The sequence below is a fragment of the Schistocerca cancellata genome, chromosome 2, assembly GCF_023864275.1.
Source record: "Schistocerca cancellata isolate TAMUIC-IGC-003103 chromosome 2, iqSchCanc2.1, whole genome shotgun sequence".
Lineage (NCBI taxonomy): Eukaryota > Metazoa > Arthropoda > Insecta > Orthoptera > Acrididae > Schistocerca > Schistocerca cancellata.
The window spans coordinates 457789628-457805684 of NC_064627.1; the positions used below are offsets into that span (position 1 = coordinate 457789628).

The window sequence follows — 16057 nt, forward strand, 5'->3', positions numbered from 1 at the left end:
ACCCAGCTTTCGCTCCCATACAACAAAGTTGGTTGAAAGATTGAACGGTTCACAGATAACTTAGTCTTGGTACTGACTTCCTTCTTGTAGAAGAAAGTAGATCGTGGCTGAGCGCTCACTGCATTAGCTTTGCTACACCTCGCTTCCAGTTCTTTCACTATGTTGCTATCCTGTGAGAATATGCATCCTAAGTACTTGAAACCGTCCACCTGTTCCAACTTTGTTCCTCCTATTTGGCACTCAATCCGTTTATATCTCTTTCCCACTGACACTACTTTCGTTTCGGAGATGCTAATCTTCATGCCATAGTCCTTACATTTCTGATCTAGCTCTGAAATATTACTTTGCAAACTTTCAATCGAATCTGCCATCACAACTAAGTCATCCGCATATGCGAGACTGCTTATTTTGTGTTCACATATCTTAATCTCACCCAGCAAGTCTATTGTTTTCAACATATGATCGACAAATAACAACAGTGGAGGCAGGTTGCAGCCTTGTCTTACTTACCCCTGAAAGTTCTCTGAACCATGAACTCAATTTACCGTCAACTCTAGCTGCTACCTGACTATCTACGTAAAGACCTTTAATTGCTTGCAAAAGTTTGCCTCCCATTCCACAATCTCGTAGAACAGACAATAACTTCTTCCTGGGAACCTGGTCATATGCCTTTTCTAGATCTATAAAGCATAGATAAAATTCCCTGCTCCACTCGTAACACTTCTCCATTATTTGCCGTAAGCTAAAGATCTGGTCCTGACAACCTCTAAAAGGCCTAAACCCACACTGATTTTCATCCAATTTGTCCTCAACTAATACTCGCATTTTCCTTTCAACAATACCTGAGAAGATTTTACCCACAACGCTGATTAAAGAGATACCTCTGTAGTTGTTACAATCTTTTCTGATTCCATGTTTAAAGATTGGTGTGATTACTGCTTTCGTCCAGTCTGATGGAACCTGTCCCGACTCCCACGCCATTTCAATGATCCTGTGTAGCCACTTAAGACCTGACATGCCACTGTATTTGGTGAATTCCGACTTAATTTCATCCACCCCAGCCGCTTTATTGCACTGCAACCTATTGACCATTTTCTCCAATTCCTCAAATGTGATCCTATTTCCATCATCATTCCTATCCCATTGTACATCGAAATCTGAAACATTACTGCCGCCGTTGGATAAGCAGCTGCAGCAGCAAGTCGTATACTCCTAGCTCACTCATTTGTTACATAGTTTAATTCTTAATTTCTTTGCGTGTTTTTGTTACTTGCATTGTTTAATTCATAAATTTCGGGCGTATTATAGTATTTGAGAGTTGTAGCATCGCGTTTTAGTACCTGAATAGTGTAAATTCGCGTAGTCGTCTGTCTTATGTTTTTGTTTTGAACGGCCAGTGTCGGTTGGTCAGTCAGTGTGCTCCCTGCCGCCGTTGGATAAGCAGCTGCAGCAGCAAGTCGTATACTCCTAGCTCACTCATTTGTTACATAGTTTAATTCTTAATTTCTTTGCGTGTTTTTGGTACTTGCATTGTTAAATTCATAAATTTCGGGCGTATTATAGTATTTGAGAGTTGTAGCATCGCGTTTTAGTACCTGAATAGTGTAAATTCGCGTAGTCTCCTTCCGCCGCCGAGCAGTGTGTCAGCAGTGCACAAGTTACTGCATTTACTAGGCAATCTCGTATTTTAATAACCGTTTAAATTTTGTGTCGATTTGTTTGCGCTCTCTGTAGATTAGTTCAGACGTTCTTTGCACAAGTTTTTAGCATGGATAGGGACTGCAACTGCTGTGTTCGGATGCAGGCTGAGTTGGCATCCCTTCGCTCCCAGGTTCAGGCAGTGTTGGTTTCGGTCACACAGCTTGAGGCTGTTGCCAATGGGCATCACTGTGGGGGTCCGGATGGGAGTTTGTCGGGGACGGCCAGCTCGTCCCGCGCATCCCCCGATCGGGCTACGACTGTGGTTGCCCGGGATACTGCCCGCATTGAGGCTGGTCCCTCACCTGTGGTAGAGTGGGAGGTCGTCTCAAGGTGTGGCAGGGGGCGAAAGACATTCCGGAGGGCTGAACGGAAGGCCTCTCCAGTTTGTCTGACGAACCGGTTTCAGGCTCTGTCTCTGGCTGATACTCAGGCTGATACTGATCTTCGGCCTGACATGGCTGCCTGTCCTGTTCCAGAGGTTGCCCCTCAGTCTGCAAGATCCGGGCGGTCGCAGAGGGTGGGCTTACTGGTAGTTGGGAGCTCCAACGTCAGGCGCGTAATGGGGCCCCTTAGGGATATGGCAGCAAGGGAGGGGAAGAAGACCAAAGTGCACTCCGTGTGCATACCGGGGGGAGTCATTCCAGATGTGGAAAGGGTCCTTCCGGATGCCATGAAGGGTACAGGGTGCACCCATCTGCAGGTGGTCGCTCATGTCGGCACCAATGATGTGTGTCGCTATGGATCGGAGGAAATCCTCTCTGGCTTCCGGCGGCTATCTGATTTGGTGAAGACTGCCAGTCTCGCTAGCGGGATGAAAGCAGAGCTCACCATCTGCAGCATCGTCGACAGGACTGACTGCGGACCTTTGGTACAGAGCCGAGTGGAGGGTCTGAATCAGAGGCTGAGACGGTTCTGCGACCTTGTGGGCTGCAGATTCCTCGACTTGCGCCATAGGGTGGTGGGGTTTCGGGTTCCGCTGGATAGGTCAGGAGTCCACTACACGCAACAAGCGGCTACACGGGTAGCAGGGGTTGTGTGGCGTGGGCTGGGCGGTTTTTTAGGTTAGATGGCCTCGGGCAAGTGCAGAAAGGGCAACAGCCTCAACGGGTGCGGGGCAAAGTCAGAACATGCGGGGACCAAGCAGCAATCGGTATTGTAGTTGTAAACTGTCGAAGCTGCGTTGGTAAAGTACCGGAACTTCAAGCGCTGATAGAAAGCACTGAAGCTGAAATCGTTATAGGTACAGAAAGCTGGCTGAAGCCAGAGATAAATTCTGCCGAAATTTTTACAAAGGTACAGACGGTGTTTAGAAAGGATAGATTGCATGCAACCGGTGGTGGAGTGTTCGTCGCTGTTAGTAGTAGTTTATCCTGTAGTGAAGTAGAAGTGAATAGTTCCTGTGAATTATTATGGGTGGAGGTTACACTCAACAACCGAGCTAGGTTAATAATTGGCTCCTTTTACCGACCCCCCGACTCAGCAGCATTAGTGGCAGAACAACTGAGAGAAAATTTGGAATACATTTCACATAAATTTTCTCAGCATGTTATAGTTTTAGGTGGAGATTTCAATTTACCAGATATCGACTGGGACACTCAGATGTTTAGGACGGGTGGTAGGGACAGAGCATCGAGTGACATTATACTGAGTGCACTATCCGAAAATTACCTCGAGCAATTAAACAGAGAACCGACTCGTGGAGATAACATCTTGGACCTACTGATAACAAACAGACCCGAACTTTTCGACTCTGTAAGTGCAGAACAGGGAATCAGTGATCATAAGGCCGTTGCAGCATCCCTTAATTTGGAAGTTAATAGGAATATAAAAAAAGGGCGGAAGGTTTATCTGTTTAGCAAGAGTAGTAGAAGGCAGATTTCAGACTACCTAATAGATCAAAATGAAAATTTCTGTTCCGACACTGACAATGTTGAGTGTTTATGGAAAAAGTTCAAGGCAATCGTAAAATGCGTTTTAGACAGGTACGTGCCGAGTAAAACTGTGAGGGACGGGAAAAACCCACCGTGGTACAACAACAAAGTTAGGAAACTACTGCGAAAGCAAAGAGAGCTTCACTGCAAGTTTAAACGCAGCCAAAACCTCTCAGACAAACAGAAGCTAAACAATGTCAAAGTTAGCGTAAGGAGGGCTATGCGTGAAGCGTTCGGTGAATTCGAAAGTAAAATTCTATGTACCGACTTGACAGAAAATCCTAGGAAGTTCTGGTCTTACGTTAAATCAGTAAGTGGCTCGAAACAGCATATCCAGACACTCCGGGATGATGATGGCATTGAAACAGAGGATGACAAGCGTAAAGCTGAAATACTAAACACCTTTTTCCAAAGCTGTTTCACAGAGGAAGACCGCACTGCAGTTCCTTCTCTAAATCCTCGCACAAACGAAAAAATGGCTGACATCGAAATAAGTGTCCAAGGAATAGAAAAGCAACTGGAATCACTCAACAGAGGAAAGTCCACTGGACCTGACGGGATACCAATTCGATTCTACACAGAGTACGCGAAAGAACTTGCCCCCCTTCTAACAGCCGTGTACCGCAAGTCTCTAGAGGAACGGAAGGTTCCAAATGATTGGAAAAGAGCACAGGTAGTCCCAGTCTTCAAGAAGGGTCGTCGAGCAGATGCGCAAAACTATAGACCTATATCTCTGACGTCGATCTGTTGTAGAATTTTAGAACATGTTTTTTGCTCGAATATCATGTCGTTTTTGGAAACTCAGAATCTACTATGTAGGAATCAACATGGATTCCGGAAACAGCGATCGTGTGAGACCCAACTCGCTTTATTTGTTCATGAGACCCAGAAAATATTAGATACAGGCTCCCAGGTAGATGCTATTTTTCTTGACTTCCGGAAGGCGTTCGATACAGTTCCGCACTGTCGCCTGATAAACAAAGTAAGAGCCTACGGAATATCAGACCAGCTGTGTGGCTGGATTGAAGAGTTTTTAGCAAACAGAACGCAGCATGTTGTTATCAACGGAGAGACGTCTACAGATGTTAAAGTAACCTCTGGTGTGCCACAGGGGAGTGTTATGGGACCATTGCTTTTCACAATATATATAAATGACCTAGTAGATAGTGTCGGAAGTTCCATGCGGCTTTTCGCGGATGATGCTGTAGTATACAGAGAAGTTGCAGCATTAGAAAATTGTAGCGAAATGCAGGAAGATCTGCAGCGGATAGGCACTTGGTGCAGGGAGTGGCAACTGACCCATAACATAGACAAATGTAATGTATTGCGAATACATAGAAAGAAGGATCCTTTATTGTATGATTATATGATAGCGGAACAAACACTGGTAGCAGTTACTTCTGTAAAATATCTGGGAGTATGCGTGCGGAACGATTTGAAGTGGAATGATCATATAAAATTAATTGTTGGTAAGGCGGGTACCAGGTTGAGACTCATTGGGAGAGTCCTTAGAAAATGTAGTCCATCAACAAAGGAGGTGGCTTACAAAACACTCGTTCGACCTATACTTGAGTATTGCTCATCAGTGTGGGATCCGTACCAGATCGGGTTGACGGAGGAGATAGAGAAGATTCAAAGAAGAGCGGCGCGTTTCGTCACAGGGTTATTTGGTAACCGTGATAGCGTTACGGAGATGTTTAACAAACTCAAGTGGCGGACTCTGCAAGAGAGGCGCTCTGCTTCGCGGTGTAGCTTGCTCGCCAGGTTTCGAGAGGGTGCGTTTCTGGATGAGGTATCGAATATATTGCTTCCCCCTACTTATACCTCCCGAGGAGATCACAAATGTAAAATTAGAGAGATTAGAGCGCGCACAGAGGCTTTCAGACAGTCGTTCTTCCCGCGAACCATACGCGACTGGAACAGGAAAGGGAGGTAATGACAGTGGCACGTAAAGTGCCCTCCGCCACACACCATTGGGTGGCTTGCGGAGTATAAATGTAGATGTAGATGTACATTGAGCAACTCTTCAAAATATTCCCTCCACCTGCCCAAGGCATCAACAGGAATCACCAGCAGTTTTCCTGACCTGTCCAAAATACTTGTCATTTCCTTCTTACCTCCCTTTCGAAGACTGCTAATTACACTCCAGAATGGTTTTCCAGCAGCTTGACCCAAAGTCTCCAACCTGTTTCCAAAGTCTTCCCAATATTTCTTCTTGGATGCAGCAATTATCTGTTTGGCATTGTTTCTTTCTTCAACATAACTTTCTCTGTCTACCTGAGTTCTAGTATGTAGCCATTTTTGATAACAACAGTAAAATTATTACAACAGTAAATTGGTATCATAGATCAGAGATAAGTATTGTTGTCAAAAAAGACGTTGAACGAGCAATATACAAGAATGATTAGCTGCTCGAAATTGAAATCAGTAACTAATATAGACGAGAACTTTAGGCTATATACGAGGGTGAGTCAAATGAAAACCTTAAATTTGTAATAACAAATCGAAATTTCGCGCCGTTATCCTGTAAGTTGGTAAGCGTACAACAAACAGTGTGCAGAATGGCCTGTAGGTGGCAGCATAGTGTAGATGCACACATACCGTCACAGTACAGTATAAAGATGGCCGCCCCACTTGCGACTTGCACCAGGGAAGAACGGCGTTCTGTTATTCGGTTTTTGCGTAGTGAAGGTGTGAAACCTATTGAAATTCATCGACGAATGAAGGTTCAGTACGGTGATGCATGTTTGTCACAGCAGTAAGTCTACGAATGGGGTAGGAAGTTCGCAAATGGTGTGACTTCAGTGGAAGATGCTCCTCGTCCAGGTCAGGCACAACGAGTTGTGACTCCACAGAACATTGCAGTAATTGAAGCCATAGTGAAGGAAAACCGCCGAGTGACACAGAATGACATTGCAGCATGTTTACAGATTGGTCATGGGTCAGCACACCACATTCTGCATGATGAGCTCCAGTTTCACAAAGTGTCTGCAAGATGGGTGCCACGGCAACTGACTCTTGAAATGAGAGAACGACGTGTTGATGATTGTGAAGAACTTCTTCGGCGCTTTGAACGAGAAGATGATGGCTTCCTTGCAAGAGTCGTTACTGGCGACGAAACCTGGGTTTGCTTCCACCAACCGGAAGTGAAGAGAGCGAGCAATGAATGGCGCCATTCCTCATCACCAAAAACAAAGAAGTTTGGAACAGAACCATCAGCAGGGAAGGTTATGCTGACTCTCTTTTGGGACGAAAAAGGGGTCATTTTGAAGCATTATATGCCTAGAGGGACCACTATCACCAGTACATCATACACAGATCTCCTAAAAAATCATCTGCGGCCTGCAATCAAATCAGAGCGACGTGGGTTCCTGTCAGTAGGTGTCCTTTTACAACATAACAATGCAAGGTCCCACACTGCCCGTACAACAGTTGCAACAATCACAGACCCGCATTTTAAGTGTCTTCTTCATCCACCATACTCACCAGACATTGCCCCAACTCATTTCCATATGTTTGGACCACTCAAAGACGCAGTGGGAGGAAGGAAGTTCCGTTCTGATGAAGAGGTACGCCACGCGGTGCATGGGTGGTAGCGCAGACTACCAAAAGAATTTTTTTCTAAGGGAATCTATGCACTTTGTAAGCGCTGGAGTACTTGCATTGAGCATGGAGGAGTTTACGTTGAAAAGTGATACAGCTTTGTATCACTTCTGCACAATACATAATATTTAAAAAATATTTAAGGGTTTCATTTGACTCATCCTCGCACAAACGTCAGCCGCGTGATGATAAACTAGAGGTTTAGCGGAGTCATGGAAAACCACCCCTAGAAGTGTATAAGTACTTGGCAATGAATAAAAATTTCATACCCCTGTGACAGATTCTGTCGCAGGAGATATTTATTTTTTTTATAATGGTCTGCAATTTTTATTTATTCATTTTGAAAACACATGTAAGGTCAAAAGGTTTAGAGTTTTTTTTTCTTTGGATGGGGGGGGGCGGGGGGGGGGGGCGCTCGAGAGCAGGTAGCACATCTGCATTAAACGAGATTTAGGAACATCGCTAAACCTTCTGCTCCGAGCCTTTCCCACGTTAACCCAATCGTGAGGATTGGTAGGAAGCGAATATTAGCACGCCACTGGTGCACACTTTCTGTGTACGAAAGAAACTCAAAGAGAGAAACATATTCGCTGAAATGGTTAGTGGAATTCCCTTGTGTTAAATAACATCGAAAGTTTGTATTAATTCTGATTAATAACAAGCAGTACACATGATGGGGCTCAGTGATGGAATCTGTCCGAACAACACGAAGTGCTGCGTCTTTTTTCAGAGCCACTATTTTTTGCTGTATAATATGAACATTAAACGCAGTACGTAACCAAATGAATTTATCCGTTGTAAATTATAGGTGTGAGTTTATTTTAAGTGTCCAGTGAAATAAAATGTGACAGTTACTTCAATTACAATGTATCGTGTCATAGAAGATAAAACCTCAGTCCTCTGATTTTAGTAACATTGCAAGTATTTCTGCGCTTCAGTGCAGGGTACGACACGAGTCAGTCCGTATAGCGAGAGTAGCCTCATGATGTCAAATGAGATTCACTTTCTCGCTAAATAGCTTTGGAACAGGCGGACTTAGTGATTAGCAAAACACGTATTCTTTCTGAAAAAGGTAGAAATAACTAATAAAAATAAACAACAAACCACAGACACTCTTCCTTTCCTCACATTACTCTCGAGCCACTAGTATCAAGAATATTACAAAAATCTTCAAACAAATGGAAAGCCTATCAATAATATTAGACTCATGTATGCCGTCTTTTCCATAAAACAAAACGCGCAACTGGTGTTCTATAAACCTCGTATCACGAATGTCTGGATATTTATAATCTCTACATACACGGATGGTCTACCTCAGAAATGGAGAGGATTTTTCAAATTTTCAAAGCTTCCTTCATGTACTGGCCCACGGATCAAAAACCAGAACTCTATCATAAAACAGATGTCTTACATAATAGGTGAACAGATTTGTACCTATCGCACTGCAAATAGACTTATAATATTGTGAAAATCCACACTATATTATTACTAACGATATATGGATTTTACAAAAAATACACTAATCCTCATACACTAAATTAAACTCTTTTATTATGTTCTTCCCAGTCCATATGGGTGATAAACTAAGATAGAATCATCACATTGATAAATTGATAATTCGAGAAAAAAAATTGTATCTATTTCACTGAAGTCAGAGAGAGAGAGAAAACTACTTCTGTCGATGTGCAGATCATAATGGTAACATGTTTAGTTTATTCTGTAGAAATATTTCTGTAGTGGGCATCCAGATGTAGGAACTGATTTTTGTGTTGTCTGCATGCATTGCCACAACGATCACGTGATCTCGGGAGTCGTAGGTGTGTCCGTAATTCTCTCTCTTAAAAGGCCTTGGAAGGCCCAACGGTACCGACCGGTCGCCGTGTCATCCTAAGGCCCAGGACGTCACTGGATGCGCATACGGAGGGGCATGTGGTCAGCACACCGCTCTCCCGGCCGTTGTCAGTTTTCGTGACGGGAGCCGCTATTTCTCAGTCAAGTAGCTCCTCAGTTTGCCTCACAAGGGCTGAGTGCACCCCGCTTGCCAACAGCGCTCGGCAGACCGGATGGTCACCCATCCCAGTGCTAGCCCAGCCCGACAGCGCTTAACTTCGGTAATCTGACAGGAACCGGTGTTACCACTGCGGCAAGGCCATTTGCCTGTGTCGATAATGCATCCTATGAATTTTGAATTTCGTTATATCGTTAACACAGACAGATTCCCTTCGTAGGTGCTGTGGATTTGGTTTGGCGTTTTGTAAACACCAAACAATTTGCACTTGACACATGGAATAAAGTAGACTCCTTAGCTTTGAAGAGCAAAAGGAACTGGCATCGCCAAGCTGTGGCCGAGCGGTTCTAGGCGCTTCAGTCTGGAACCGCGCAGGCGCTACGGTCGCAGGTTAGAATCCTGCCATGGACACTGATGTGTGTGATGTCCTTAGGTTAGTTAGGTTTGAGTAGTTCTAAGTTCTAGGGGACTGATGATCTCAGATGTTAAGTCCCTTAGTGCTCAGAGCCACTTGAAGCATTTTTGAATTGGCATCACGTAACGGCATCGTCATGTTAGCGTGCATTTATACTGTCTCTCACATCACGTCACGTCACGGCGGCTGACTTGGCCCACTAGCGAACGACGAAAGTGAGGTGAGAAATCGAATCATAGTATCGAAATTAAAGCACTAACAATGGTAACATTTATTAACGGACGAAATAAAATTCATAACGTATCTTCTTGAACAATTTCGTTTCATAAAGGGCTGAGGAGTGAAACAACATTTCAAAAAATCGACATTTATTTGCTAGACAAACTCTCTACATACAAACACTTCCAACAATAGCTATATAGGAAAAAATGAAGTCTGTTTACCTTATCAGTTATGTTTTTTTTCCTACGTAACTAATAATGTCATAAACAACCGTATTTTTCTCCTTCATTGAAGCTGATATTGTCACTTAAAACATTATTTATTGGAAATTGCTTGGATACGTTCTTATTTATATACATTGCGTGCATCAGCTCTGTATGTTACTGTAAAACTTACATAATTTTTCGCTTTCAGATATCTGATCTCGCGGAAACAAATATCCATGTCGCCGTGGAATGTTTGCAGTTTGCCACAAAAAAAAAAAAAAAAAAGAAAAAGCAAAATAATAAAATGATAATTAAGAACACACAAAAGCAGAGGATCCACTACTATAAAACGAGTGAGAGTGGTGAAAACAGATTAACTTAACGTCAAAGCTTTCTTCCCAAGAAATCTCTACGTGCCGTAATGTGACGTGACAGTCCATTGACGGCCTGCGTGGATGCCACCATTTGAAATGAACTGTGAAATATTTTGTTGTGACGTGACATGCAGAGTGAATTGGCCTTAAACGAACGTCGTCGTCCTAAAATCACGTGAAAATTCCAGCTTAATGTTGGCGACATGTATAGGATGCAGAGATGTTTCTACTCAATGGTTTACTCCACGGAGGCTCCATGGCGTGATGTCACTCGTGCCTGTGCCCAGTTTCGACAGTGGTGAATATCTACCACTTTTGTGGTCGTATCCCAAATAGCATGTGGTGCTTTGCTTGTGTGGAGACGTAGTTGATGATGATGATGAGCTCCCATATTCCGGGAAGCGTAGGCAAGGTCCTAGCGGAGGTGGTACGCCATTGTCTTCCTTCGACCGTAATCGGGATGAATGGTGATGATGAAGATGACACAACAACACCCAGTCATCGCGAGGCAGGGAAAATCCTTGACCACGCCGACCCCGTGCGCGGGGAGTGAGAACGCTGCCGCAAGAGCACGAGCTGCGGACGTAGTTATTTCACCAAAAATGCCAGCTTGCGTCGTTTGCGGGTGTACTAATCGATCCGACCGTAATCTAAAGTTTAAAGGAAACACATTTTCATTATTAAGTGGAGTAGTTCAAGCATTATTTTCTTTTGTACGCACGAATTGTGGCTGCGCTGTTTACTTTTCTTCTTTCCTGTGTTTTTCATTGCCTTCAAAACCGCGAACGCTCCGACATCCGAGACCCACTATATCAACGGTCTCGTCCCTGCACACCACACTGCTACTAGTCCGCGCTAATTGTTGTTGCAGCATCCTTTGTCCTAAATTATTCCCGCCGTTAATTATTCGTTATTCTTTAAAAGATTCTGGCTGGAACAACCGCAGACAGAGGTCATGTGTGTATGAGTTTTGTGTCTATGGTTGTATGAATGTGTGTCTGCGCTTTGCTTCCTTTCTGAATAGAGCTTTGACCGAAAATTTAATATGAATTCGTTTTTCGTCGCGCCTGCCTGCTGTTCGGCGTGTGAATAGCAATCTAACCACTTCACAGTACAGTTATTCTCTTACGAAGTTTGTTGTAAACAATTCACTGCACTTCAGGAGAAACAATAATGTACATAATTACAATTCCAGAAGAAAAAAATGATACTAGTTACGTCAGATTAAGGTTATCTGTAGTACAAACAGCGGTTCACAATGTTGAACCAAAATTTTTTATCACTTACTCAGTGATACTAGATGCCTTACAGAAAGCAAAGCACAATTTGAAACTAAACTGAAAACGGTTCAATTTGACTGCTCCTCCTGTCCCGAGGAAGATAATCTATTACTGAAACGCGTAAATGGTGATGGACAGGAGTGACTAACAAACATCCGTTTGTCTTTAATTATACAAATTACACTAATCAACAGCTAATTTGCATCTGGGATGTGATGCATCAACTAGTATGTATTTTGCTGTGAAGAATCCGAATATACCTTTCAGAATGTTGTAGCATGTACCATTTTTGAGTTTTTAAGGTTTTTTTTATTTTTTGTATTCAGAATTTCGCTTTTTGCTGTTCTTCTGTTTTGATGTTTAATTGTTTCCAGAAGTAGCTTTCCACTCTGCAGCGGAGTGTGTGCTGATATGAAACTTTCTGACAGATTAAAACTGTGTGCCGGACCGAGACTCGAACTCGGGACCTTTGCCTTTCGCGGGCAAGTGCTCTACCAACTGAGCTACCCAAGTACGACTCACGCCCCGTCCTCACAGCCTTAAGTTTCATGTTTAACTGTTGTTTTTGATTTGCACAGGAGAACTAAAAGATCTCCAAATCGTCAGTAAATGGTTGGTGTGGTAATCCAGTGGTGTGAAAGAGATCCTCAGTGAGTGTTTCCTGTGAAAGATAGTGCAAACTTTTTATGTTTAAACTAACACTAAGAGAAATGGAAACTAGTAAATCTCGTTGCTGTCGAAACGTCCCCGACAACTTTTGTTATATGTGTGGGAAATTCACTCCAAAATCCCATAGAAAACCAATCACTGATTTGGTTACGAAGGCATATAAATCGTATTTTGATTGTCCTGTTGGTGATCAAGATAAAAATTTTGCACCTGATATTGCCTGCCTAACTTGTACTACAACCTTAACCGAGTGGTTGAAAGGAAAACGACGAGCCATGCCATTCGCTGTCCCGATGGTGTGGTGTGAGCCTAAAGACCATTATTCAGACTGTTACTTCTGTATTACAAGTATTTCGGGACATTCAGGCAAAACTAGACACAAAATAAAGTATCCAAATGTATCTTCAGTGCATTTGCCTGTGCCCCATGATGAGCGGTTGCGTGTTCCTGTCTGTAACTTGAAAGCCACGGAACCAGACACTATGTCAAGTGAATCAGAAACTATTGTATATATAGAAGTGTACTGCCCTCAGTATCATGACACTTCGCAACAGCTCTTTAATAAAAAGGAACTGAACGATTTGGTTTGCGATCTAAAACTTTCGAAACAGCAAGCTGAACTCTTGGGTTCGAGGCTGCAACAACGAAACCTAGCTCCAGGGACAAAAATTTCCTGATTCAGATCAAGAGGTGCTTCCTTCGCTCAGTATTTCGATATGCAGAATTCAGTGTGTGTATGTAGAGATGTCAATGGTCTGATGAGGCAGTTAGATGTACAACATAATCCACATGAGTGCCGACTATTTATTGATTCCAGTAAAACCAGCATTTCCATCGGTACCTTTGTCTTACGCAGTAAACGTGAAAGAAACATATGAAACCATGTCTTTGCTGCTAGAGGCATCAAATATAAGGATCATGCATGGCAGCTTTGCTATGATTTAAAAGTTGTTGTACTCCTTACGGGTTTACAGGCTGGATTCACGAAATAATGCTGCTTTTTGTGCCTTTGGGAGAGCCGTGACACCAAGAACCACTATACAGTCAAGAAATGGCCTATAAGGATGTCAGATATTACTGGAAACGTAAATGTGAATAATACCCGATTGGTTGCGCCCGATACAACCATTCTGCCTCCCCTTCATAGCAAGTTGCGCCTTATCAAGAACTCTGTAAAAGCTCTGGATAAAGGCGAGGCCTTCAATCACTTAAAAGAAAAGTTTCCCAAATTAAGTGGGGTGAAGCTGAAAGAGGGTATATTTGCTGGACTACAAATAAGAAAATTGCTGAAAGCCCCCCATGGAGTATCATATTACACTGGATAAAATGACTTCAGAAATCAGCGAATATATTATTCCAACAGATTCAATCATTTTTTATGATTATATAGCAATATAGGTTGCAATGCATTCCAAACACATTTTAACAAAAGAATAAGAGCGGCAAATAGCTTACTACCTAAACCAATAAATATCATTTAACTGAAAATAGGCGTCTTATTATTTATTAATACACATTTTTTACCCTGAACTCCAAAACTGTTACCAATAACTACTTTAAGAAACACCAAATTTTACCAGTTTGTCGGTAGAGGACCACAACTCTCCTTTTGTTAAGCGATATTCCATTCTCCCAAACCCCCTACCCCCCCCCCCCTTCCTTATTAGCCTCACCCAACCCCCCCCCCCCCTTGACCGACTTCTTGAATCGCCCCTGTAAGCATTGCAATTTTTAGTATTTAAAACGGCTTTTGCGTGCACTGGACACAAATAATGAACAAGAAGAGTCGTTATGTTGCACTAGCGAAAAACAAGAATATATAGCAAGTCGGTATCCGTGGTGCTCTTAGACTTACAGGCCAGTTCGTTGGCTCTTGAAGCCATTTGCGTTTAATAGCAAAGTTCATAACTGAATGTATACACAACCACGAGACAAGATACATAATAAGTTTCACGTGGACTTTTGACTCTTGTTTGTAGTTCAGAACACATTGTTATCTTCTGATGTAAAAGGTGTTCACAGGTCTACCAGTAAGGTAAGAAATTACAAAAATGCAGAAATTCGTAATGTGTTAGACGGATATCTTCTTAGTCATGTACTCTACTCCGAATATCCTGAATCTGCGGTTTCTAATCTCCACAAATAATGTGGGAATAATGTTTCAAAAAACCACATTGATGCAGAGCATATATATATATAAACGCTTCAGACGATTAATAGTAACTAAATAGCATAACTACGAAACAATGATCCTCTTTCTAAATAGCTGATCTTCCAAGTAAACAAGAGTACATTTATAGCCAATCTGTGTATAAACAGAATAAAGCTGATACCCTTGATTAAAACCGCATAATCAGGTCAGACACAGAAGACGTAAAGTAGTCTGGAATGAATGTTTACTAATGTATCCTCTTGACAGTTTCGCATTTATCACAGTTCCATTCTACAGGTACAAGCATGTATCGAACACGATATGTGGATGAAAATGAAGTGCCGCTCGTGTCTCAGTGTTATACTTAATATTTCGTACTCACATCATTCCCTTGCCTCGTACTCCATGTGACACGTACCTCTGCTCTACCTGCTTCGCTCTTATGCGGTTTACCTTAGATAAGATATCGCTGAATAAGATAAGATCTGGGACTCTGAGGCGTCAGCCAGTAGAATTAAGCTATTACTACACAATACGCTCCTGATTATGAAATTAATAACACTTTAATCTGGGGAACGTTCAGTGTATTATTACTATCACTATCTAGAATATTTTTCACGTTTATTCCATTTTCTAGAGCAATATTTTTTAATGCTAAATAGAATAAGATGAAGATATACACACATTTTCCAGCAAAACTATTCCACTTGGTCTTGTTCAGGAGATTAAAATCTTCATCACTGTTCTACTGATGCTATTAGATTCTCGCACGTGTCCTTTCATTTGGAGAATTTTTGTATCTCTTCGTTTTGCACAGATAAAGGAATAAAACGCTCTAATAGTTTTTGTTTGGCCGTAGTTAGTTAGTTACGTGTTCCATTGAACGATCTCATGGTAACCGTTATGATGTGGAGCATGTCAAGTGCATAAGAAATACACACATGGTTCAAGGCTTAATTTAAAAAAAAAAAAAGAAAAAGGAGTTTAAAATTTTTATTATCTACCCTATTCCCTTAAATTGCACAAAATTCTTATATTATACCTATAGATTTATTTATTCCTATTCAAGAATTCATCTGTGGCATAGAAGGAGTCGTCAGGGAGATTTGATTTCAATTTATTTTTGAAACTTTTACTGCTGTTCTCAGACATTGTATTTCATTTGATAATTTATCGAAAGTTTTACGGCACAGTATTTTACCGCTTTCTGTGCCAAAGATAAGTTAAGTGGAGAATAGTGTAAGTCTTTCTTTCTTCTGGTATTATAATCATGAATGTCACTGTTGTTTTTAAACTGGTCCACGTTGTTGAGAACAAATTTCATTACTGAATAGATGTACTGTGAGGCTGTTGTAAGAATTCCTAACCTTTCAAACATATTCCTAGAACATGTGCGACTACGAGCCCCACACATTATTCTAACCACTTTCTTTTAAGAAGTGAATTCTTTTTTACTAAGAGTTGAGGATAAAGCACACAGGATGTATTCGAAGCAG

The 16057-nt window shown here is 42.1% G+C and overlaps 1 protein-coding gene and 1 pseudogene across 1 annotated transcript in view; both read right to left on the reverse strand.

Moving 5' to 3' along the window:
- LOC126155094 (ankyrin-3-like) overlaps positions 1-14961 on the reverse strand; it is a 30833-nt gene extending 15872 nt beyond the window's left edge. Inside the window, exon 1 of the mRNA XM_049916207.1 lies at positions 14944-14961. Coding sequence (XP_049772164.1) covers positions 14944-14948 — 5 coding nt within the window. The 5' untranslated portion in view covers positions 14949-14961. The remainder of the gene's footprint in view (positions 1-14943) is intronic.
- On the reverse strand, positions 9275-9392 carry LOC126163759 (5S ribosomal RNA; annotated as a pseudogene).
- Positions 14962-16057: the final 1096 nt, after the last annotated feature.